This window comes from Tupaia chinensis, unplaced genomic scaffold (assembly GCF_000334495.1).
Source record: "Tupaia chinensis unplaced genomic scaffold, TupChi_1.0 Scaffold000237_1, whole genome shotgun sequence".
NCBI classification, from domain to species: Eukaryota; Metazoa; Chordata; class Mammalia; order Scandentia; family Tupaiidae; genus Tupaia; species Tupaia belangeri.
In genome coordinates this window covers 2535249-2560235 of record NW_006159715.1, presented here as the reverse complement: position 1 = coordinate 2560235, position 24987 = coordinate 2535249, and the positions used below count along the sequence as shown (strand labels likewise).

At 42.6% G+C, this 24987-nt stretch overlaps 1 protein-coding gene across 1 annotated transcript in view; it reads right to left on the bottom strand.

Moving 5' to 3' along the window:
* PDZD2 (PDZ domain containing 2) overlaps positions 1–24987 on the bottom strand; it is a 411484-nt gene that overhangs the window by 51199 nt on the left and 335298 nt on the right. The window contains 7 exon segments of the mRNA XM_027771873.1: positions 159–276; positions 1066–1291; positions 1435–1508; positions 4879–4993; positions 6519–6638; positions 10286–10431; positions 20949–21060. Coding sequence (XP_027627674.1) covers positions 159–276; positions 1066–1291; positions 1435–1508; positions 4879–4993; positions 6519–6638; positions 10286–10431; positions 20949–21060 — 911 coding nt within the window.

Here is a 24987-nt window from a genome sequence, read left to right as displayed (position 1 = left end):
TTTTTAGAGATGCTATTAATTCTAATCTTAGCTATCTTCGAGGATATAACTTGACGATTTAGAATCCCACAAAGGAATGTAATTCAGCCATGTCTTCTGGTATCTGTACTCATATATTCATGAACACATCGGAGCCCTATGTCATCGGGTATACACACCTCAGGTTGCTCTCCATCTTGGCCACTGATCCGGGGGCTAGGCTATGAATGTAGATGCCTGGAGGACTGTTTTCTAGAGCCAGGCAGCAGGCACCGATGCCTAATCCAACTCTTGGCTCTGTGAGAGGCATGATTTATAAAAACAAAATCAGAAAAATTACATAGTAATCAGAAAAGTATAACTGATTTGAAACTGCATTAATATAGCATCAGATTGGTAACCATTTATTTTGGGTCCAGACTCAGAATCTAAACCTTGCTTTTCGCTGTCAATGTTACCATATTCTATTAATGAAAGGAGTCTATTCTAACCTGGGCTAACCATGGACTGTGAATGGTCCACCCTCTGTTGAGCCTTAAAAAACTTCCTGGAATCATTATTTGGCAATAGGCATAGTATAAGCAATATTTTTTATTTTGGATATACAACCATAGGCTTTCTTTTGCCTCTATGTAGCAACTAATCTCTTGTTGTTTATCTGTTCATCCTGTTTTTAGTGGGGAGAAAATGGATACAAAGATGAAAAGCAGTAAGTTTGGTGATCACTCATGACCTTTAGTTACTGGTATTAATTGTATTCTTTGCTATAATCTTTTGCTCTTCAACATTTTACATTAGCCCTAGATTGAAACTAGTCAGTGATTGTTTTAACATGAGTCTTTGACACATGGTGATTCATCTGGGCAGAGTTTAGAGAACTTTGTGCTCCTGGTATCTTCCCTTCACTTCTGTAGATGTCTAAAATCTCCCCTTCTGATCCCACTGTCCATCTAGGGAATACCATCTGTTAGTAGCACATTGTTCCAAAGGAACGATTCAGAAGGAAATCTTAAAAATTAGTCTAAGAGCAAATTCCAAATTGTTATTCAGGAGAACCCAACGGAAGTGAGGAATAGCTAGTGTTACCTTTGTTGAGTGTTACTTCCATGACAATCCTGTCTTTTGGTCCAGGGGCCTTCCGACCCAAGGATGAAGAACTGCCTTCATCGGAGCCTCCCGCTGTGGTCCCCCCGCTGGTGTTGAAATTTGGGGAGCTGGATCTGCTCATGTGTGTGGGTGTGGAGCAGGGTGTGAGGCTGGGGCTCAGTAACTTTGTGCGTACCGTCAAGACAAATAGCCCACTCCGAATTTGCTGAGAAAACAAGGAGGAAGATGGGCTAAGACATTGAGATGGTCCTTATGTTAATGGGAGAAAATAAAATCACCAAACCAAACTAGAAGAAAATAAAGGCTAAACAGAGAGAGAATAAAGGAGATCAATAAGAATGTTGTTACCTTAAAGGTATGAATGGCTTCTTGAAACGTCAAGCCCTTTATTGGTATTCCATTTACATCTAGGATTTCATCCCCTAGTGACCAAATATGAGAATTGCATTAACATTCAGCTTTAGTTTACTGGAATCTTAACTGCTGGGTCAGTACTAGAATACGATACCATATGGTCCCTGATTTACTACTCTATAAAATAAACTTTATTGTTTCAATCTACTTTCGTTAGTTTAGCTCCCTCGAATGTCACGAATGGGATGATTAGTGATAATATTCTTTGGTAGTAGTTCTATATTTCAATCTTCAGCTAAAAACAAGTAAGGGAAGCATTAAAATGTTATTCTTTAGCTATTGCCAAGTTTGACAATAGATGTGCTATATTTAGAGATTCAACTGCAGAAACTGAGTGCCAAAGCTTTTCTCATAGTCATTGTTTAAAAACTTAAACCCACTGGCAATGAAGCATGAACACACACAACATTTGAGAAGCCACTCCTTTATTTGCAGAAAGACAAGCTTTCTGAACCCAGAGAACCATTGTAGTGGATAGAAAACGGTTTCAATGGTAGAGGCAAAATAATTGCTGGGATATTATTGAGAAATGGCTGCCCTACCTCCAGAAATAGTCTAGATATCTGTATTATGGATGTGGTTCCAGGTCCTCTGTCATTAAGCTGGCAAGTACTGTAGGATTCTCACTTAGCGATTACATCAGGGTGATGTGAAATTGTGGGGCATGTGCAAGCACACATTCACTCGCCTCCCCTCACACTCATCTGGCCTATCATCTTCAACCTAAGAAGGCGCAGTCAGGTCATTTATCAAGCTGTTGATAGTATCAATCTAAAAGAACTTAGACACCATGTTGACTTATCAGGCCGTGTTTCTGGTTTGTACTCTTAGGACATGGGCTGTTTTTTGGAATAATAGTTCATCAAAAACATTACAAAGATGCTCCAGAGAGAACAGCTGAACTTTGCACAACAGCTCAGTACAAAAGAGAGACTTTGTACACCTATAAGCAAGTACAATGCAGCAATGACACATGCATTTCTACCTCTCTAGACAATCCCAGGAGCATGTTGTGTGGATGACTAAAGGAATCCTGTAGGTGAATTACAAAAATCGAACAGGGCCCCATGCTTTTGTTATATGTTGTCTCTCTAACGCAATTACAGATATTGTAAACGAAGTGAATCATTACCTGGCGTAAACAGTTATTCAGTTAGGTGAGGAGGTTTACATGTTTGGTTGCTTCCAAGTGGGAAAAGGAGCACATATGAAAAATACTATATAAGAGAACCAAGTGCTATTAGCCTTTCTTAACTACTAATTTTTTTATTTCTCCATTTTGTTCCACCACTCTTGCAGGATGAATTTCAATCAAGTGAACACATGGCACATCCATTACAAAAATGCTCTGCTAGAATTTTACATTGTTCTGAAACTAGACACAAATGCCACCTGGGAGTCAACCCTTCCTCTAAGAGAATGAAATAAATATCCTGTCATGCAAGTAGTAAGCCTGGTTATGTCTTATTGTTAATATTACATGTTTCTATGGCTGCTCTGCCTAAAACGGGGAAATTCCACCTTCTATCATTTCTAAAAAAAATAAGCTAGTATAACACAATGGCACCTATAATCTGGGTCAACTAACTGCAAAGTCACTGTGTTTTTGAAAGTAACTAGAAATACTCTCATTCAATCGTTTTATGAAGGAAGTAGTATTCATAAGGGAGAGGAGAAATAAAAATTTATGCATTGGTGAATATTGATTCAAATATGTTTAGAACCTGTTGGTCATTTCATAGAGGTATGTAGTCTCAATTTAGGTAGGTGTTTCATAGTAAATTTATAGATACACAAACATGTACCTAAGAATGGTCTCTTTTTATCAACAGCGGTTACTGGGCTAGCCCTGTGGTACAGTGGTGAAGCACCGTGCAGAGGAAGTTGGACCCAACATGGCTGACCAAGATAGTCCATGCCTCAGTGGCTTATATACTGGACATCTGCCCAGGGTCATGATGGGATGGAGAGCTGGAGGAAAAGGATTGAGGTGGGACCAGGCTCCAAAGGAGGGTATTCTCTTTCTCTTTTGTATGCATGTGCCCTCTGGCATAGTAAAAGAAATAAGAAGTTTGTAGAAAATGCAATCAGTGTACGTGATTCATGAAGGAAGCAATTATTGTAGACATACATTAAAAAAATCTTTGGCTTATTGAAATTTTGTTTTCTCAAGTATGACATGTTAAAGAGGAATGTGCTTTGAGTCTCTGGTCTTATATTTAAACAAGGTAGTGGTAGAAAGGTGGGGAGGTAAACTAAACTTGTGATCAGAAACTGGATTTAAATTTTACTTCTGCTATTTACTAAGGGTGGGACAAGTCTCTAGCCACTTAACATTTCTTTCTTTCTTTCTTTTTTTTTGAGAGGTTTTTGCTATAGGGTGTGTGCACTCTCCAGAAAGATAGAGAGAGACAGAGAGAGAGAAAGTGAAAAATCACCCCCCAGGGGGAATGGCCACGCCACAATCCCTTCTCCTCTATTCTCTCGGGATCTTGGGCACACACACACACACACACGCGCCTGGTGTGAGTTTAAGCCACTGGGTCCGGGAGTCAAACCGTGGTCGGCTACATGGGAGTTCTGCAACATAGCCATTATGCTAACTGCTGGCCTCTAGTCACTTAACATTTCTGAGTGACAACATCCTCATTTGTAAAATTATTATTCCAAAATATCTACTTAATAGGTTTGTAATGCAGTTAATGAAATAATTTAACTATGTGGAAATGCACTGTAATTGGTAAAGCACTAGAAAATAAAAGATGTATTCAAACATTTAAAAAAAATATTTGCAAGGTAGAACTTGGCACATCACTATCAATTTAATTTGCATTCAGAAGCACTTGTCTAATATATTTGTGTGGCAAAATGATATGCGTTATGGGGAATATAAAAGATGTTCACTTAGGAACAAAATTATGTGGTGGTTGATTGCAACGCAGTTGATGTTAGCTGCCTACTAATGACCAAGTACTCTACTAATGATTAGGGTTTCTATGACAGCCCCAAGGCAGGAATGGACTGTAAACTCACAAATTTTCAAGGCAAGAAACATGGTCAAGGACCCAGCAGATGCAACAGACATTTAAAAGCCCTAATAAAAATAGAGAGCCACGTTCCACATATTATCTCATTTAATCTTTACAGTCCTTCAAGGTAGGCATTAATATTCCAAGTTTACAATCAAGGAAAGTGAAGCTTAGTTTATACTGGTAGCTCAAGTCATGATATATAAACGTTGGATTCATTGCAGGTCAACTGGATGCTCTAGCCCATGCCCTTAGCTACTGTGTCATTCACTTCATACTTTGTAAGGGGGCTTGTTCTTATGGGATGGAAACTCACTTCACTGATAACTACCGAGAGGTTTTCTCCTACCTTCTTTAAGTCTTCCATCTTCTGCAGCTGATCCATTAGGGAAAATGGTCTTGACAAAAATTCCCATCTGTCCTCGAATGCAGTCTCGACCTCCAGCAATGCTAAAGCCAAGGCCCTACATCCAGAGCAAGTGGGAGTCCAAGTTGACACAGCAGCATTTAACTAAGGTCATCATTTCCAATGGAGCATGTATTTTACCGAGGCTATCTTTCCCCTTGTAATATTTAACAGAAATGTCCTTCCCAATCAGACTGAATTAAGCAATCAGCTCCAAATTCCCCACTGCCCTTCTCAAATCTATTTCCTTACACTAGCCATGCTTTATGTTAAAAGGAGAAAGTTTTAGGTTGAAACACATGGAATTGTCAATATCTGACAATCTTTGATATCCAAATATGGTAATTTCATATTGATCAACTAGATGACTTACAAGAGTCATTTCATACTGTGGAGGCACCGTATGTGTTTTCTTTTGTTATGGGTTTTCCGTTTCATATACTATCAAAATGGATATTCTGATGTTTGTATAATGTCAAGTGATTCGTATCATTCCTTCTATGGTAATAGCAATGCCATGAAGGTCATTCAAAAAGATAACAGGACTATTCCCTGAAGCTGCAGGTTCAGCTGTTCTTTCAATAGAGGTGAATGCTGAGGTCATTCATTCACCTTGATCCTGCCCTAGCAGCCAGGTGTTGCAACTCCTCATATCATAAGAGTAAAGAGGCTGTGACCATTTCTCTCTATGAGGCCTACAGAAAGGAATGCCAGGGAATCCACTTGAATCTATACAAAGGACACTTAATATAGCTCGTTTTATACCTGTTACTTTTTATTTCATGTTAAAAAAAATGCTGGCTCCATAGCCTGGTGGTTGAGGCAGCAGATCTCACATGGCTAACCCCATGGCTTGAGTCCTGTACCCAGTGTCTTGAGAAACATGCCAAGTGCATGTGTATGCATGCCCAAAATCCTGAAAGGAGGGAGAGAAAGAGAAGAGATTGTGGTGTGACCATCACCCATAGGGGGCCTCTCTACTTTTTCTCTGACAAGTACACATGCACTCTAACTAACTTAATAAATAAACATTTTAAAATTAAAATTATTTATTTATTTCTATTGGTTACTATTTTTTATACATTTTCTTTCTTTTCTTTTTTTTTTTTTTTGGAGAGGTTTTTGCTATAGGGCACGTGCGCTCACCAGACAGAGAGACAGAAAGTGAGAAATCACCCCCTGGGGGGGATAGCCATGCCACAGTCCCTTCTCCTCCATTCTCCTCTCGGGATCTTGGGCACGCACGCACACGCGCCCAGAATGAGTTTAAGCCACCGGGTCCGGGACGCGAACCGCGGTCGACTATGTGGGAGTCCAGCGACATAGCCATTATGTTAACTGCTGGTCCCGGTTGTTATTATTTTTTAATTTAACCAGACAGAGACAGAGAGAAAGGGAAAGCAAGAAAGCAAGCTGCCAGGTCTGGGACTTGAACCATGACTGGGCCATGTGTGAATCCAGTGCCCTTAACCACCATGCCACCTGCTGGTCCCAATGAATAAATACAATTTTAAAAGTCACCATTCAAAAGTACATGAAAACATTCACTTGGAGAGCAAAACAGACTGTAAAAATGAGCTTACCTTGCCCTTTTCTTTGTACAGTCCGATGATAGAGATGACAGATGGCCGTATGAGTCTCCAGGGAGATTCCACCTGAGTAGCACTCAAGGAGCGGGTGGACTTCTTCACGATGTGGTATTCCTAAGGATGAGCATGTGGCAAGGTCAGAGATAGTCAGAGATATACATGTTGTGATCTCAGGCATAGAAATATGCTAAGACTTGGAATATCACGGTTGCCTTTTATGTGAGACAACCATTTACCTGTGGCTCATCTCCGGTCCAGTGGCTTAGAGAAAGTTTATTATGGGCCCAGTTGTGGTACTGTGTGCTGAACACAACGCTGCAGGCTAAGACCACATGACAGGCCCAGGTTTGATTCTCTACCGCCCCTAAAAGCTAGGCACAGTGGTGCACCTATAGTCTCAGCTACTTGAGAGCCTGAGGCAGGAGGGTCATGACATAGGATATCTGCAGCTAACCAAGCACCACATGTGTACACACATACACAAAGAAGAATACTGGAGGAATAGCCCCCATTGCAAAACATTGTCTTCCCCCATGCAAAGAACTGCTTTGAGACCACAAGCACCTTGTGTTGCTCTTTCCTTGACTGCACTGCACAGATCCTACTTCTGGAATGGAGTCAGAAACCCCAAACCAAGAAGCCTCAGAGATGTGGTGTGACCACCCTGTGGTCAGGCTCTCCCTTGGAAGTCACCTACTGCCCCCATCTCAAGCTCATAGTCATGATTGGAAAGCAGCTCACCATTTGAAGCTTAATTTCCTCATTTAAAAACTCAGCAAGCCCTTGTTTCTTATAAAACCCAAACCACAAACCCAGTCCACTATTATTCCACATAAAATATCCCACCGAGAGACGGCAGCAACTTCAGTTCTAATCCCTCACATTTGGAAAATAACAGATTTTCCCAGGAGCTCCACTTTCCCTTTCTGGCACAGAGCAGCCCAAGTCTCAACCCTGTTTTCATGCCCATCACCCACAATTTACGTATGTGTAGGCATGGTGCACAATTTGTAACTAAACACGAGATTAGTGACTCCACTGCTGAAGCATGTCCACAATCTAGTGCGTTGCTATTCTTGAATAATACATTTGGAAAAGATGCACATATTCTAGCATAATCCCCTCCCCAGTCACTTTATATTTAATAAAAGAGACACCACAAAATAGTTCTTACCCTTAACTTCATTTCTACATTCAAATGTAGGAATGAGATGTCCCCCAGTGATATTTCTGTATTCCTGGCATCTTAGAACAATTATGTTTTACAGTTTTACCCAATATCTGCCAGCAACGCTGGCCTTCCCAGGCTCTGACTCATTAATAGAATGATGTGGGCTTGGCAAGGTGACTGCCTTTTTACTGAAACCATCGCAGAGATGGTTGGATAGAGCCCATAGTTGTCCCTCCCCCCACCCCCCATGTTTATTTCCTTTAATGAATATATTCTATTAAAATTGTTCACCTTTATTTCAGAGTAATAGCCCATAGGGTGATTTTCAACCCTTTCACACAGAGATGCATGTGTGAACTCAAGCAGAAACTCTTTCTCTGGTCACCCATCTTCAGCAACACCTCACTCCATTTTTCTTTGGGGAACCAAAGGTCTACATCCTTCACTGGTCTCCAGAGAGGTTTCAAGGGTCCCCTACACTTTTTATTTTTGAAGTTTATTTCTTCATGAGAGTGAGAAACGAAGAGGAAGACAAGCACCCCTCAATTGGGTCTCATGCTGTGATCCCCCATTTTCAGCCTTCCAGTCAGCACCACAGGTGTGTGTGCCTGGACACACGGGTCTGTGGAGGAACCAAATCTGTGACCTTCCCAATGGGTCCAGACTTGTTTGACCAGTGTGAACGTTCTGTGTCACCAAGCTGGCCCCTCCGCATGTTCTAGACCCGGTTTTTTTGTTAGCCACTAGCCACCTGTGGCCATCTATGCTTAAATTAAGGTTAATTAAGATGAAACATATATTCCTTAGTCTCACTAGCCACTTTTCCTGTGCTCAGAAGACATGTGTGTTACCAGATTAGACAGGACAGATAAAAAACATTTTCATCACTGCAGAATGTTTCATTGGCTATCTCTATTCCAAGCAATTCTTTTAAGTGGAAGAAGGGAACAAGAAAAAAGAAAGGCAAATCCTGGGAGAAAAAGAAAGGGGAAAACAATAGGAAGAGAAGAGAAGAGAAGAGAAGAGAAGAAAAGAGAAGAGAAGAGAAGAGAAAAGGACAATTTGAAGAGAGAAAAACTTTCTAAAATGTTTACACTAGCCCATGTTCCTTCATTCCTGTAAGCCTGGTTAAAAATGGATTTTTCTGGGCTATAAATATGGAGAGGTTTCCTCAATGGATTCATTAAGAAATCACTACCTCAAAGCCAGAGCTTTGGCTGTCACAGTAATAAACCCTCTCTTCCCTCACCTTGATGAAAACAGCCTGTCAAAATGGCTCTCCACCACCTCTGATTCTCCTGACTCTGGGTTCCATGGATCATTCTGAGTGAGGCACAGACCTGTCTTCAGCCATCAGACTGGATTAGTTTTAACAGGTTCCATGCAATTTTTCTCTCTGCTTTTTCTTTGTGTCCCAACTACTTGGAGTTACCATTGGGCGAATTTAATACAAAATAGCCCAATCAGCAACTGTCCCTGAAGCCTGGTCACTTTTAATTTTTAAGACCAGGTAAAGAGTATCAGATGCAACACAAAAACTTGATCCTGACATATAATCAACTGGATCTATGCATCTTTCTTCACAGAAATTCTGGTACATCACCTGGAGCTAATTATATAACCTCTTTGATAACCAATTGGCCCATCTATAAAATGGTCATAATACATCAAATGTAAGGGCCTGACCCAGTTGCCCTAATCCAGGTCCTTCAGAACTCTACCACCGGAGTCTCCAAGCCCTTTGGGGGTCATCATTGCCATACTTGTACTCTTCTCCTTCCTCTCTGCCTCACTGTAGGCCTGGGGCTATGGTGCCAGGTGCCGAAGAACACACACAAGCTCGAGAGAGACTGAGCCTGTCTCCAACTTGGAATGAATCTGTCTACCCGGTCTCTGGGTTGAGGATAATATGATTGAGAAGAAACCCTGGAACAGGGTTGTGGAGTATTGCCCTAACTCCCTTCAGTCCTTTTCAGCCCCTCCAGACCTTGGCTGTTTGAGTCATTACTATGTAACAGGAAGGGCCCAGGACAAGCCATAGATAAATGCACGTGCACACCCATGCACAATCCCCCCCTCACACGCATACCCATACCCACTCACACAGTTGCTACGCTGACACATGACGCTCCCATTAAACAAGCGGTGGTGGTTCACCACAGACTGTGAGACGCCATTGTCTCCTGGCAGTTGAAAACAACTCTTAGTTCCAAAAATCACAGTAGGAAGCAGATCAAGACACTAAGATCCAATGAGGGATTTTTTTCCCCCTACTATTTCCAAATATTAGGTTGACTTCTCTCTAGCCTCTTTGAATAAACCTCACTCTGTATTCTTTCTCTCTGTACTGTTGCCCTAGCTCCACATGTTCCCAGCCCACATGGATGGGCAATTGTTTTTTTCACATGGAAACCCTTGTTCATCTAAGAAAAGAAAAGAAAAGAAAAGAAAAGAAAAGAAAAGAAAAGAAAAGAAAAGAAAAGAAAAGAAAGCCTGGAAACCCAGGGGCTAGCCCACATGCTCTTTTGTCCCTAACCAGCTAACTGTAGCTGTGTGTTAAGAGCAAGAGACCCCACGCCATAGGACTGACCTGTGAGGTCCCAGTGGAATCCAGCAGCTGGGGAAGGGAGTGCTTCCGGCCATCTCGCGAGACCTCCAACATCCTGGCCCGGGGGTCCCCATTTCTCAGCATTAGCTCATTATATTCTTCAACAGACTCCAGGCGGTGTACACCCCCTTGAGGAAAAAAGGGAGAAACCCCCCCACAGTTCAAAATGAAATGAATAAAATCTTTATTGGGGGGGGAGATTTTTTTTTCTATAGGGGCGTGTGCTTTCCAGAGCAACAGAGAGACAAAAAGAGAGACATCAACCCCCAGGAGAGATGGCCATGCCATAACCCCTTTCCCTCTACTCTCCTCTCAGGATCTTGGCCATGCATGACCTGTGCCTGGCATGAGTTTTAAGCCACCGGGTCCTGGACTTGAACCTTGGTTGACTATGTAGGAGTCTAGTGACTCCTTGGAGACTCCGGTGGTAGAGTTCCAAAGGATCTGGATTAGGCCCTTACATTTGGTGTATTATGACCATTTTATGGGTGGGCCAGTTGGATATCAAATTATGAAATTATGCCATCTGCTAGTCCCATGAATAGAAGCTTAAGAACATCCATAGGTATAAAGTGGTTGCATGTACACCCACATGTGTGCATTTCAGGAGGCCCAGAGGCTCACATGCACTGAACTCACCATTGCTACCACCAAGCTCTGCACAGGTTAGGTCACCCATGCTGAGCTATGAAAAACTACTAGTTTCAGAAGTGACTAGACTGGGTTGGGGCAATGCATATATTTGGTCCAAGTAAGATAAAAGTGGATGAAGCAGTAAGCAGTAGTGAAAGGCTGTCAGCAGTTGGTTTTCTAGTGATGAGGGAATTTCACTTTAAGACGGGATAGCTCATTGTTGGGCAAATATTTTTCCCGTGTACAGGAATTTTTGTTTGTTTTGTTTTTTTTTTTTGCCATAGGGCATGTGCACTCACTAGAGAGAGACAGAGAGAGGGAAAGTGAGAAATTGTGCCCCCTCCCTGGGGGGTGGGGGATGATCACTCCACAATGCCTTCTCTTCCATTCTCCTTTTGGGATTTTGAGCATGCACGCACATGCACTCGGCATGACTTTTTAAGCTACAGAATCTAGGACTCAAACTGTGGTTGGCCACATGGGAATCTAGGGACCCCACCACCATACCACCTGCTGGCCCCAATAATAATGCTTTTAAAATAAACTTTTTATTAAAGTATAAAAAATTACAGATATCTATTATATTCTTCAACAGACTCCAGGCGGTGTACACCCCCTTGAGGAAAAAAGGGAGAAACCCCCCCACAGTTCAAAATGAAATGAATAAAATCTTTATTGGGGGGGGGAGATTTTTTTTTTCTATAGGGGCGTGTGCTTTCCAGAGCAACAGAGAGACAAAAAGAGAGACATCAACCCCCAGGAGAGATGGCCATGCCATAACCCCTTTCCCTCTACTCTCCTCTCAGGATCTTGGCCATGCATGACCTGTGCCTGGCATGAGTTTTAAGCCACCGGGTCCTGGACTTGAACCTTGGTTGACTATGTAGGAGTCTAGTGACTCCTTGGAGACTCCGGTGGTAGAGTTCCAAAGGATCTGGATTAGGCCCTTACATTTGGTGTATTATGACCATTTTATGGGTGGGCCAGTTGGATATCAAATTATGAAATTATGCCATCTGCTAGTCCCATGAATAGAAGCTTAAGAACATCCATAGGTATAAAGTGGTTGCATGTACACCCACATGTGTGCATTTCAGGAGGCCCAGAGGCTCACATGCACTGAACTCACCATTGCTACCACCAAGCTCTGCACAGGTTAGGTCACCCATGCTGAGCTATGAAAAACTACTAGTTTCAGAAGTGACTAGACTGGGTTGGGGCAATGCATATATTTGGTCCAAGTAAGATAAAAGTGGATGAAGCAGTAAGCAGTAGTGAAAGGCTGTCAGCAGTTGGTTTTCTAGTGATGAGGGAATTTCACTTTAAGACGGGATAGCTCATTGTTGGGCAAATATTTTTCCCGTGTACAGGAATTTTTGTTTGTTTTGTTTTTTTTTTTTTGCCATAGGGCATGTGCACTCACTAGAGAGAGACAGAGAGAGGGAAAGTGAGAAATTGTGCCCCCTCCCTGGGGGGTGGGGGATGATCACTCCACAATGCCTTCTCTTCCATTCTCCTTTTGGGATTTTGAGCATGCACGCACATGCACTCGGCATGACTTTTTAAGCTACAGAATCTAGGACTCAAACTGTGGTTGGCCACATGGGAATCTAGGGACCCCACCACCATACCACCTGCTGGCCCCAATAATAATGCTTTTAAAATAAACTTTTTATTAAAGTATAAAAAATTACAGATATCTGCATGAATTTTAAATGTGTGGTTCAATGAAACTTTACAAAGTGGATACATAATAACCACGATTTAGATCCAGAAAAGAATATTAACCTGAACCTTGAAATCTTCTTTTGTGCCACTATACTTCCCTTGCTCAAGAGTAACCATTATCCCAGCTTCAAACATCAGAGATTATTTTATTTGTTTTCAAACTTTATATGAATGAGTGGATACAATACATGCATTTTTGTGTGTCTGGTTCCTTTTTCTTAGCATTTACTTGTGAGATTTGACCATGTTGTTGCATGCTAATAGTTTGTTCTCCACCATTCTGTATAATATTGCATTGAACATACACATTCTATTGATGGACATGGGTTTGTTTCCAGTTTTAAATTTGCAATAAGGGTCAGTGGGCCAGCTGGTGGTGCAATGGTCAAGGTGGTTAGATCTCCCAAGGCTGACTCTGTGGTGTGAGTCCCAGACCCTTTGGCTTGAGAAACACGCTGGGTTCTTGGGTGTATGTGCCCAAAATCCAGAAGGGAGGGAGAAATGGAGAAGGGGTTGTGAGATTCCTATGTCAGGAGGGTGATTGCTTACTTTCTTCATCTTTGTTTTTCTCTGGTGAGTGACTGTGCCCCCCAGCAAAATTAAAAACAAAAATATTAGAAGAGAGTGACTATGCTTGCCAGAGACAGGGAGAGGGAGAGCGCCCCCTCCAGTGGGATGTGGTCATGTTGGAATCCCTTCTCCATTTCTCCATTCTGTCAAGATTTTGGGTATTCGTGCACATGTGCCTGGTGTGTTTCTCAAGCTGCCAGGTCCAGGACTTGAACCATACACGGCCATGTGGGATCTGGCTCCCTTAACTGCTAGACCATGGAGTCAGCCCTAAAATTTATGTTTTTGCTGTAGTATATGATTTTTTTCCCTTTATGGTTAATACTCTTGTGTCCTGTTTGTGAAACTTTTACCCAGCTTGGTGGCCTGTGTAGTAGCAAGCAGAACTGCAGTGCCAGAAGCCACACGGCTGACTATGGGTTTGGGTCCCTGGACCAATATGAAAACACATCTGCCATGTGCACACATGGCTAAGATCCTGCTGAGCTGGAGGGCTGCAGGAAGATTTTGGCATGGCAAGACCTGTTAAGGAGCTTCTCTTTCTCTTTCTAGTGTGTGAACATCTAGTCTCTATCATGAACAAAAAATAAACTTTGAGAAGCCTTTGTAGTAACACTTTTTAAAGATTATCAATACCTAATCTATATTATATATATTCTAAAATGAAATAATTTAAGGGACTGCAATATATTTTAAAAATACACTTATTTCTTCCATGCGAGAGGGACCCTCAGAAGACTCAATACCGTGATCCATACCCCAGTCTCAGCTAGCCTGGCTCACAGGCATGTGCACATACCTGATGTGCTCCAAGCGGACGTAGGCCATAAAACCAGAACCTGTCCCATGTGGGTCTAATTGTGTTACCTCTGTGCCACCACCTGGCTCAGGGACTTTAAACTTAAGTGATGGATCAATTACATATGAAGATAGCTATAACTGTATTACAACGTTTACATAACACACAATGTTTAGTTACGTATTGCTTAATAATGGGGATATATGGTGAGAAATGCATGGTTAGGCCGTTTTGATATTTGTGCAAATATCACAGAGTGCATTTACACAAACTCACCTGGGATAGATTACCATACACATAGGCTATATAGTATAGCCTGTATGCGTCTTTTGGGACCACCATAACTTCCATGGTCCATTGTTGACCAAAATGTCATTACTCAGCACATGATTATATATGCATGTATATGTGGTAATTCCCCTTGTGTATGGGAAACATATGCTGAGACAACTAGTGGATTCCTGAAACTGGAAAACACAGAACCTTACATATACTATGCCTTTTTCCTATGCATACATATCTATTGGGTTGTCAGAAAAATCACGACATATTTTTTCTATTAAAAAATGCATCACGACTTTTCTGATAACCCAGTATGGTAAAGTTCAATTGATAAACTAGGTGTAGTAAGAGATTAACAACAATCACTAATGATAAAATAGAACAATATGCAAAAATAGAAGTTATGTGAATGTGGTCTCTCTCTCTCGAATTTTATTGTACTGTAGCACAGATAACTGAAACCAAGGAAAGGAAAGTGTAACCGTGGCTATAGGGGACCATATGAGTAAGTTATATGAGTATGGATGTGTTGGTGTATATCTATACACACATACTGATTCTTTGGAATATCAAGTTCTGCTAGACGAGAGAGTATTTAATTTGATGGTTCTACAATCTCAAATTACCTAAACATTTCTCTAAATCATTGTCATGAAACAAAACAAAACTATTCAGGGACTTTTTTTTTTTTTTTTTTTTTTAGAGATATTTGTTACAGGGCACGTGTACTTGTTGCAGAGACAGAGAGAGACAGAAAATGAGAAATCACCCCCCAGGGGGTATGGTCATGCTGCAATCCCTTTTTCTCCATTCTCCGCTGGGGATTTTGGGTACACACACACATGTGCCCGGCATGAATTTCAAGCCACCAGGCCTGGGATTCGAGCCTCAGTCAACTATGCGAGTTCAGCGACATAACCATTACATCATTTGCTGGTTCCATTTCTGGACTTTTAAGGGAAATGTATCGATGAGTTTTGAACAGTGATACAAAGTTAGACGGGTGCTGATGCAGTTATATTATAAAGGATGTCACTAAAGACTTGGTTTTTCAAAAAGCTAAACATTAACTTTGTGATACTGGTTTTAAAATGTCTGGAATTCCTTTGCAACCCAGGAAAATTTTGCATTCAAAAAGATCACAAAGGCATTAACACAGATAAATCAAAGGTGCAAAGAGTAAAAGGGAACTTGCTGGCAAAAGAGGAGGTATGAAGTACAGAAAATTCAGGCTAGAATGTCAGAAAAATGCTGCATAAAATGACAGATGAAGTTGCCTTAGTTATTTTGGAGCCAGATTGAGCAAAACCATAGTGGAAGTGGCTGGGACCTTTTTATAGAAAGTCTCTCATAATTCAGAATTTAATAACTCATGACCAGATTAATCTCTCTTGGTTTGCTTACTCATCTGAAAAAAGTTTATCAGAAGAAAATTCCTTTTGAGCTGACAGAGTCACTTGTCATGAACCACATATGGTAGTGTCTACAGATAATATTCTAATATATGAACACTAGATTGACTCATTTTTGGAAAATATGAAATAAATATCCAAATTTACAGGACTGACAAATTAGAAGCTGATCATATCATAATCTCCTGTGTGCACATATCTTTAGAATGTACACATTTCATAGCACTGAATAGAGGCCCAATTTCTTTCTTTCTTTCTTTTTCTTTTCCTTTTTTTAAGGTTTTGCCAAAGGGTGTGTTTGCTCCCTGGATACAGACAATGAGAGGGAAAGTGAGAAGTCACCCGCTGGGGGAGATGGCCATGCAATAATTCCATCTCCTCTATTCTCCTCCTGGGATTTTGGACATACATACACACCCAGCATGATTTTCAAGTCCCTGGGTCTGGGACTTGAACCATAGTTGGTCATATGGTTAGTCCAGCAACTTAACCACCATACCATGTGCTGGCTCCAGAAGCCCAGTGTCTTTAGCCTCCTGAATATGCCTTCAAATTACTTCTCCATCCTTATCTCCCATGACTCTACTCTGAGTTTTTTGCTGTATCATAATGATTCTCAAGGGAGATTTGTCCTCCATCCCTCTCCTTTCCAAGGCTGGGAAGATTATCAATATCACTTGAAGTTGTACCCAACTTTGCTGGCACCCTCACCTCCTAATCCAAGTTTCTGCTGGATCCTTTTCTCTAAAACTTTGCTGGATTGAATCTTTGTTATGGTCAGATTAGATCAGATTTCCCAAATGGCCAAGGAGGAAGAACAGTTGCTTAAAACATTGCTAATCAGTTTCCCCCCATAGTTCCTAATTATCTCCCAATCACTTTTTCCTACAACTAGACCATTGTCCTTCCCCTTTTCTATTCTACCAAATCCTGCCAAAGTACTAGCACTCCTTTATCTTGCACCATCTGAACACCTCCCCTGAGTGTCATAATCCAGAGAGACTTTCCAGGTTTCCCACCTCTTGGGTGTGCCTCACTGGAGATAGGTTTCCTCTTCCTGGGAATACAAGTTTTGAGGCCTTCCTGTCTGAGCCCATTCAAACATCTTCCCCTCTTAAGAGGAAAAGACATGAGAATAGTAAGAATGAATATGAAAATGAAGATGATCATGATATTAATGACGACGACGGTCCTAACAGTGGCCCCTATCGCATGGTGATGGCCTGTTTCCGCCACTTTGGAATGACAGTGTAATACACACTCTCTCAACTCTATCTTTCAGCAAAGCTTGGCACTTAGAAAACATTCACATTTGTTGGCAGAATACGTGTATGTTACAATCCTCGTTTTACAGGTGAAACTGAAACTCATGGAAGTCAAGTCACTCTTCCAGGTCATGGAACCAGAGGTGGTGGAGCTGCAAATAGAACATGATTCTTACTGATTTATGTATGTGTTTCATCCCTATTCTACATTTCTGGGTGATGGCCTTGGACGTCTGAGAAAGACAGGAAGAGAGGGTGGTATCCATTTGTGGCAAACAGTAGCCATTCCTGGACTGACTGGCCAGCAGAATGTGCTGCTGCTTCTGAATTCCTAGTGTGAGAAGAGTTAGAAAATCATGCATCTGGGAGCAGCTGGTGGTGTGGTGGTTAGGGCAGCTAAATCCCACGTGGCCAACTGTACAGTTCACATCTCAGATAGGTGGCTTGAGGAACATGCCAGGCATGTGCATGCATACCCCAAATCCCAGAGGAGTATGGTGGAGAAGGGACTGCAGCATGGTCATTCCCTCTGGGGAGTGCTCTCTCACCGCCCCCCCTTCTTACCTCCACCCCTCCCATCCCCTACTTCTGTATTTCTCCAGCAAGTTCACACACCCTGTAGCAAAAGAAAAAAAAAAATAGAGAAAGAAGGAAAGAAAGGAAGAAAGAAAAAAGAAGAAAAAATTGTGTATCTGGAAGGTCTTCCAGCTATATGCCCTCTCCACATCTGTACCTAGAAAGCCCCAGAATTCTTCTCAATATCCTCCTGGAAGCCAAAGGGTGCAAAAGAAGAATTCTGGGAGGCAGATCTTTTTCCTAGCATTGACTGAGTGGACTTTGAGATTCTCTTAACTTCCCTGACTTAGCCATAAAATGAGGAATGTGCCTGTGCTGGTTTCAGAGGTCCATATATCCCACAGAGCTCCGTGAACCTCCCTGGAAACCTGTGTATGAGGGGCTGAGCAGCTCTGCCAAGACAGCTGACCTGTGGTCTCCTTCATGTCCTGTAATCCCCGGCCATAAACATAGGATGTGAGTGTAAATCTCCCAGTGGTTCCCAGAGCTCTCCAGGGAGCTGGTCATGAGAACCGTCATGATGACACCTCCCTCATATGTCTCCTCTGGCCATCAACGTTCTATTCTTTTGTTGGTTACAAGTGCATATTCTAATGAACTCATTCAGATGTAACACTCTAATTATTCTGCGTTACAAATACAAAACAATTCATTTTGTTAATCAGGTTTTTAATTTTTTTTTTTTATGATGTATTTTATGGTCCTGCACCTGCCCTCTTATCTGATAATAAACTCAGCAGAGGGCTGGAATGCTGGAGGAAGAGGATCTTGGTTTGCAACTCATGCACTGCTCTCTCCACTGATTTGAGTAGCAAGAAGAAGAAACCAACTTTTTTTTTTTTTTTGGCGAGGTTTTTTGCTATAGGTTGCGTGCGCTCGCCAGAAAGACAGAGAGACAGAAAGCAAGAACTCACCCCCCAGGGGGGATGGCCACGCTGCAATCCCTTCTCCTCCATTCTCCTCTCAGGATCTTGGGCACGCATGCACGCGTGCCTGGTGTGGGTTTAAGCCACCGGGACCTGAATTGCGGTCGACCACATGGGAATCCAGTGACATAGCCATTACACTAACTGCTGGTCCCAAGAAACCAACTTTTGATGGAGTTAACATACTATGTATTGTGCTAGATGCTTGTATGTGTGTTTAAAAATGTCGCTCAGCTTGGGCCAGTTGGTAGCAGGGTAGGTAAGGTGGCTCAAGCCCACATAACCGACTGTACACTTTGCGTCCTGCACCTAGTGGCCTGCGAAACACACCAGGCTTGTGTGTATGTGTATCGGAAATTCCTGAGACAAAAATGGAGGAGAAGGGTTTAAGGTGTAGCCATCCCCTCATGGGGGGCAGGGGCTTTAATACTTTCCCTGTGTCTCCCTATAACATGCATATATAAATAAATAAAAAAGAAAAAAAAAAAACCCAACCCACGTTCCAAAGTCAGGATATCATTTCCTTTTTCCAGTGAGGGAGTAAAAGGTCACTGAGTTTAAATAACCAGTCTAAAGCCATAAAGAACTTCTGCCAGACCCCAAAACTCCTGCTTTCCCTGCCATGCCAGATGTCTGTTGTAGGTGGGCAGCTAGACTGATTTGCCCATCAGGCCAGCGGGCAAAGTGATGAGGTCCATGCCACCTTTAGGGACTCATGAAAATGTCTAATATTAAATGGACATAACAATAATGAATAGCTATTAATAAATCTAGTCTTTATTGTTTTAACAATGCACTCATAAAAAATAAATATGCATGTGTGTACGTGTGTGTTTATTTATTTTAATGGAAGAGCCTCTAAAGGCAAAGATGCCTAGAATCCAGTAAAATCCTTATGTGTCTCCTGTACATAGTCTCTATTTTCCACACTTTTTTGTTTGTTTGTTTGCTTGTTTTTTGAGTTTTTTGCTATAGGGCGCATGCACTTGCCAGAAAGACAGAGAGAGACAGAGAGACAGAAAGTGAGAAATCACCCATCGGGGAGATAGCCATGTCACAATCCCTTCTCTTCCATTCTCCTCTCAAGATCTTGGGCACACACGCACATGCGCCTGGCATGAGTTTAAGCGACCGGGTCCAGGACCCGAACTGCAGTCAACTACATGGGAGTCCAGTGACATAGCCATTATGCTAACTGCTGGTCCCCCACACTGGCTTTCTCAGGGCATAGGCCAGTTACTAGAGGAAATGCCCAAGAGATATAAGGAGAATTTAAAGAGTTTGTGTAAAAATTGAATCAAATGACAAGTTTATTTTGGTGTCATTTTTTTTTTTTTGGAGAGGTTTTCGCTATAGGGTGTGTGCGCTCGCCAGACAGACAGAGAGAGACAGAGAGACAGAAAGTGAGAAATCACCCCCCAGGGGGGATGGTCACACTGCAATCCCTTCTCCTCCATTCTCCTCTTGGGATCTTGGGCATGCATGCACACGTGCCCACTGTGAGTTTTAAGCCACCGGGTCCGGGACGCGAACCGTGGTTGACTACGTAGGAGTCCAGCGACATAGCCATTAGGCTAACTGCTGGTTCCCGGTGTCATTTTTTTTTTTGAAATTCTTTTTTTTATGATAGGTATTCTCCATGAACATTTTGATGATTCTGTGTATGGAATCTATTTGTTCCAAAAGCTATGACTTCATCCTATTTCTTTCCTGCTCAGTTGAGAGTGGGTGTGAGATCAGACACATGGTCCTTCACCTCTCGTTCTGGTGGGCTCGGGGTTGGAAGAAGTGCACTTGCTGGGAAAGTAACACGTCAAGGTATTCTCTACTGAAAAGGTCACCTGAAATCATACCAAAAGAAATGAACCCAACACGCAGGGAATTTAAGCTGCGGCAGAGGCACAGAGAGGTTGATGTTCACTTCTGTTATGACTCAATAAAAACACTACTATGGGGGACCAGCAGGTGGTGTAACGGTTACATCACTGGACTCCCATGTAGTCGTTTGCAGTTTGAGTCCTGGATCTGGAGGCTTAAATTCACACCAGCGTGTGTCTGTGTGCCCAAAATCCTGAGAGGAGAATGGAAGAGAAGGGATTGTGGCATGGCCATCCCCCTAGAGGGTGATTTCTCACCTTCTGTCTGTCTCTGTCTCTCTGGCAAGTACATGTGCCCTATAGCAAAAAAAAAAAAAAAAAAAAAAAAAAAACCTCCTTCAAAAAAAAAAAAACCCAAAAAAAAAAAAAAAAAAAAACTCTCTCTAAAGCAAACAAAAACCACTCATATGGGCAGCCAGGCTGAATGTAGTTGTTATCCAGGCCTGTACCAGCTCAAGGAAAAAACAAATTTGAAGTTTAAGAGGAAAAAGAACAAATCCTGTGAATGGCTTTAAACATTGCAGCCTCACTCCTGAGGCTGGAAGCCCATTTCCAGGCAGAACGAATTTCCACTTACCTGAAAGACGACTCTTGAGCTTTGTTTTATTGTTGCCCTGTTTGGGACTATCCAGGTTCCCCTTGGATTCCTCAGGGCCACACAAATCTTGGGTCTCTTCTGTCCCAGGCATCTGGAATGCAGAAAGCACAGAACTGATGTGATGACTTAACACTATTCCTTCTAAGAAGTTATCTCAAAGCTCAGAAGACAGTAATCCAGGTGTCACATGAGAAGAAAGGTTCACGAGATCAAGGCATAGCCCTTCGAGATAACCTGCCACCAGACAGCCTCTTACAGGCAAGTTCCTCTGTGGCACAGAGCCAGCGAGGTTCAAATGGGAAGAGGCCCCTGAGGCCATTTCCTATTTCGTCCTACATGTGAGGAAGCCTGTTGGTCAAGGCCACCCTGGTGGTCGTGTGGTAGTCCATGCCAAAGCCATGGAAGCCTAGGCTTCTTCCTATAATGCAAGTTGCAACTAATATTAAACCAGAAATTGAAACTCAATTCCAAGTTTCCTAAAACATAGCAAAACTTTGATGCCGTGGCAGTCAAAAAACTACCTCTTTCAGTCAACCAGATAATCCATGTGTTACATACAGATTCAACGCTTCCCAGAATCAAGCATTATCCAGGGTATGTGGAGGTGTTGACATGAAATCAGCTACACATCTATAAGTTGCCTGTCTCTAGTACCAGCCCTCAAGAGGTGATACAGGAGGGACCAGCAGTTAGCGCAATGGCTATGTTGCTGAACTCCCATGTAGTCGACCACGGTTCAAGTCCTGGACCCAGCAGCTTAAACTCACGATGGGCGTGTGTGCGTGCATGCCCAGGATCCTGTGAGGAGAATGGAGGAGAAGGGATTGTGGCATGGCCATCCTCCCCGGGGAGGGTGATTTCTCGCTTTTTGTCTGTCTGTCTGTCTCTGTCTTTCTGGTGAGCGCATGCACTTTATAGAAAAACCTCTCAAAAAAAAGAGGTGATACAGAAAGGATGATCCCAAGGCTCAATGGGTCCACCATCCTCGAAAAGTCAAACGCGACCAACCAAACAAAATCAAGAACCCCAAGATCCAAACTATGCTTACTAGAGAGGAAAGGATTGCCATGCATTGAGAATACTTACAAAAATTTGGGGGAGGGGAGGGTCAGGCATGGTACAGTAGTAAAGCAACTGGACCCACATGGAAAAGGTACTGGGTTTCAGCCCCAGGACTTCCCTGAGCACCCTGGGCATGGCATGAGGACCTCTTTGTGGGTGCCTGTCTCTCTTTCTCTCATTAAATAAGCAAATGAATAAACTTAAGGCTCCCTGTAGCCTCGTAGTTAAGGGAACTGGATTCCACATGGCGAATCCTGACCCTAAAGGCTAGAAAAACATGCTGGGTGTGTATGGCTCAAATCTGGAGAAGTAAAGAAAGATCGTGGTATGCCTATACCCCCATTAGGGGCGGACCACACCCCCATCAGGGGTGCTTTCTCCCTCTCTCCTTATGTCTCTCTGGTAACCAAACAAAAAACAATTTAGAGTGGTACTCACATGTGAAACTTATGAGAGGGCTGGCCCCGTAACTTGTTAGCTAAAGGAGCCCCCTCCTTATGGGCGGCCGAGGTTAGAATCCTGGTGCCCAGCAGCTTGTTAGACAGTCCACGTGTGTGACTCCAGGCACAACATTTCAGTGGAGGAATGGAGGACCGTGGTGTGACCATGCCCCACGGGGGTGCTTTCTGCCTCTCTCTCTGCTTCTCTGTCTCTCTCTGGCAAGTGCATGCCCGCCTCTGGTAACTAAAAAGCAACTTATGAGATATATCAAATAATAAGCCTTCCTATTTAAAATGTATTTCCCTTTGAGGTTCTAGAGAAAAAATTTCTACATCACATTAATATAGATAAGATTCTTGTTAAAGAACATATACATATTTTTTAAAAAAAGCATTCTCTGACACTTAGTAGTCATTGAAAAGGCATGTAATTATAATGCAAGAAAATTCCCTGAATTTTAATAGGTAATAAAAATTATACTGTATATCAAATTCAGTGTATAAAAATACAGGAAGTAAGCAGTAAGTCCCCAAGGAACTCCCTTTTAAGAAGTAATTATTTATATAAATCTTGTATGTGATATGTAAGATTCAGAAGATTCCCTCTTCCTTATCAAGTTCAAGTATCTTTCTAGATAAAGAAGAGGGTAAAAAAAGAGTCTGAGAATGGGGAGAGGCAAGCAATGCTGAAGAAAGGGCATTAGGAAACAAATCGATGCTGCCCTAGGAAACCAAGGTAACAAATTTGCTGCATTCATGTTACATGTCAGGGACTGGCAGGTGTCCAGGCTTAAATGAAGAAGAAAGTGCAAGAATTGAATCCCGAGGATGCCTTCAGAGTTTCTCTAGAGGAATGTCTTCCCCACCCCCACATCCTGACATCTACACATACGCAGTGTAAAAGAACTCTCTTTGATAAGTGTCAGAGACCTGGGCCAAATGCAAATAGGAACAACCCAGAGACAAGTCTCAGGGCCTCTTTTTCACTTGGCTTACAACTTTATGGAGGGCTGGCCTCACAGCCTAGTGGTTAAGAGAGCCAGACTCAGGGGACCCGCAGACGGTATAATGGTTACGTCACTGTACTCCCACATAGTCAACCACAGTTCGAGTCCCAGACCTGGTGGCTTAAAACTCATGCTGGGCATGTATGTGTGTGCCCAAAATCATGAGAGGAGAAGGGATTGCAGCATGGCCATCCCTCCTGGGGGGGATTTCTCACTTTCTGTCTCTCTGGTGAGCACAAGTGCCCTATAGCAAAACTGTATTTCTTAAAGAGAGAGAGAGAGAGAGAGAGAGAGAGAGCGAATGAGCCAGATTCCACATGGCTGACCACAGTTTGAATCCTAGCCCCAGTGACTTGCAAAACATATCAGATGTGACTGAATGAATGTCCCAAATCCCATCAGGATGGAGCAATGCAGGTGAAGGGATTATGGTGTGATCACATCCCATTAGGGAGTACTCTCTCCCTCTTCCTCGCTCTGTCTCTCTATGATTCTCTGCCTAGTGCAAATGCCCTCTGCCAATTAAGAAAAGGAAAACAAGAAAAGCCCTAAAAACATTAGAGAAAGAACATGTCCTGAGACTGTAAACAGCTGTTGTCCTGAGGCTATAAACCGCCATTTTAACAGACAGTGAGATGTTCCTGGTTCTTTCTGATGACATCACCCTGCCCAGACTATGACCCTCGAAGTTATCCCCGCTCGACACTCATTACCTACTTTGGTGTCTGAAAATGAGGGGCTTACTACACAGCGGCCTAAGGCCCAAACCATCAGAGAGCCAGGGTGAGATGCTCACATACAGGGAAGGAATCCATCCCAGTCTACCCTTTCTGGACCCGTGAAGTTTCCTCATTCCATTTGCTCTCTGTTTTTCTGACATTGTGCCACGTTTTCATAGAATCAGAGAAATGTTGGAGATGGCATAATCACTCACATGAGTATCTGAGGAGAGTGACCTGCCCAGGCCTCTCAGTTCAGGCAGACAAGACTGCAACTTGATTTTCCACTCCTACCTTCCAGCTTCAGGTATGACTAAGATTTCCTCCATCCTCCCTCCATCAGAAGATTGTTTCTAATTAAATCAATGACTTGGGATGGTCAATACCAGACAAGTATTTAGTTCATTCTTCTCAATTTTTTTCATTTCATTTTTCACAGCAAACTCATGTCCCAAAGCAAGTAAGATTGTCTTTATTTGACAGAAGAGGAAATACAAATCAAGACCTTAAATAACATCGTTTTGTTTGTAATGTAACTGGACCCAATGGGAAAGGCCTGGGACTGCACCCTGGAGCCTCCCTGACATGCTGGGTAGTGCACACGTGCCCATGACCTGGGGTGGCAGAGACTGGGGCCGGGCCACAGTGTGAGGACTCTACTGAGGGGGCCCACCACCTCTCATGACAGAAATGAAAATGTAGAAGGCATTGACAATGTTTTCTTTAATTTGCCAGAAGATGCATGTACTCTCAGGAGGATGGGGAAGGGGCGGGTAGAGGGCAAGCGAAA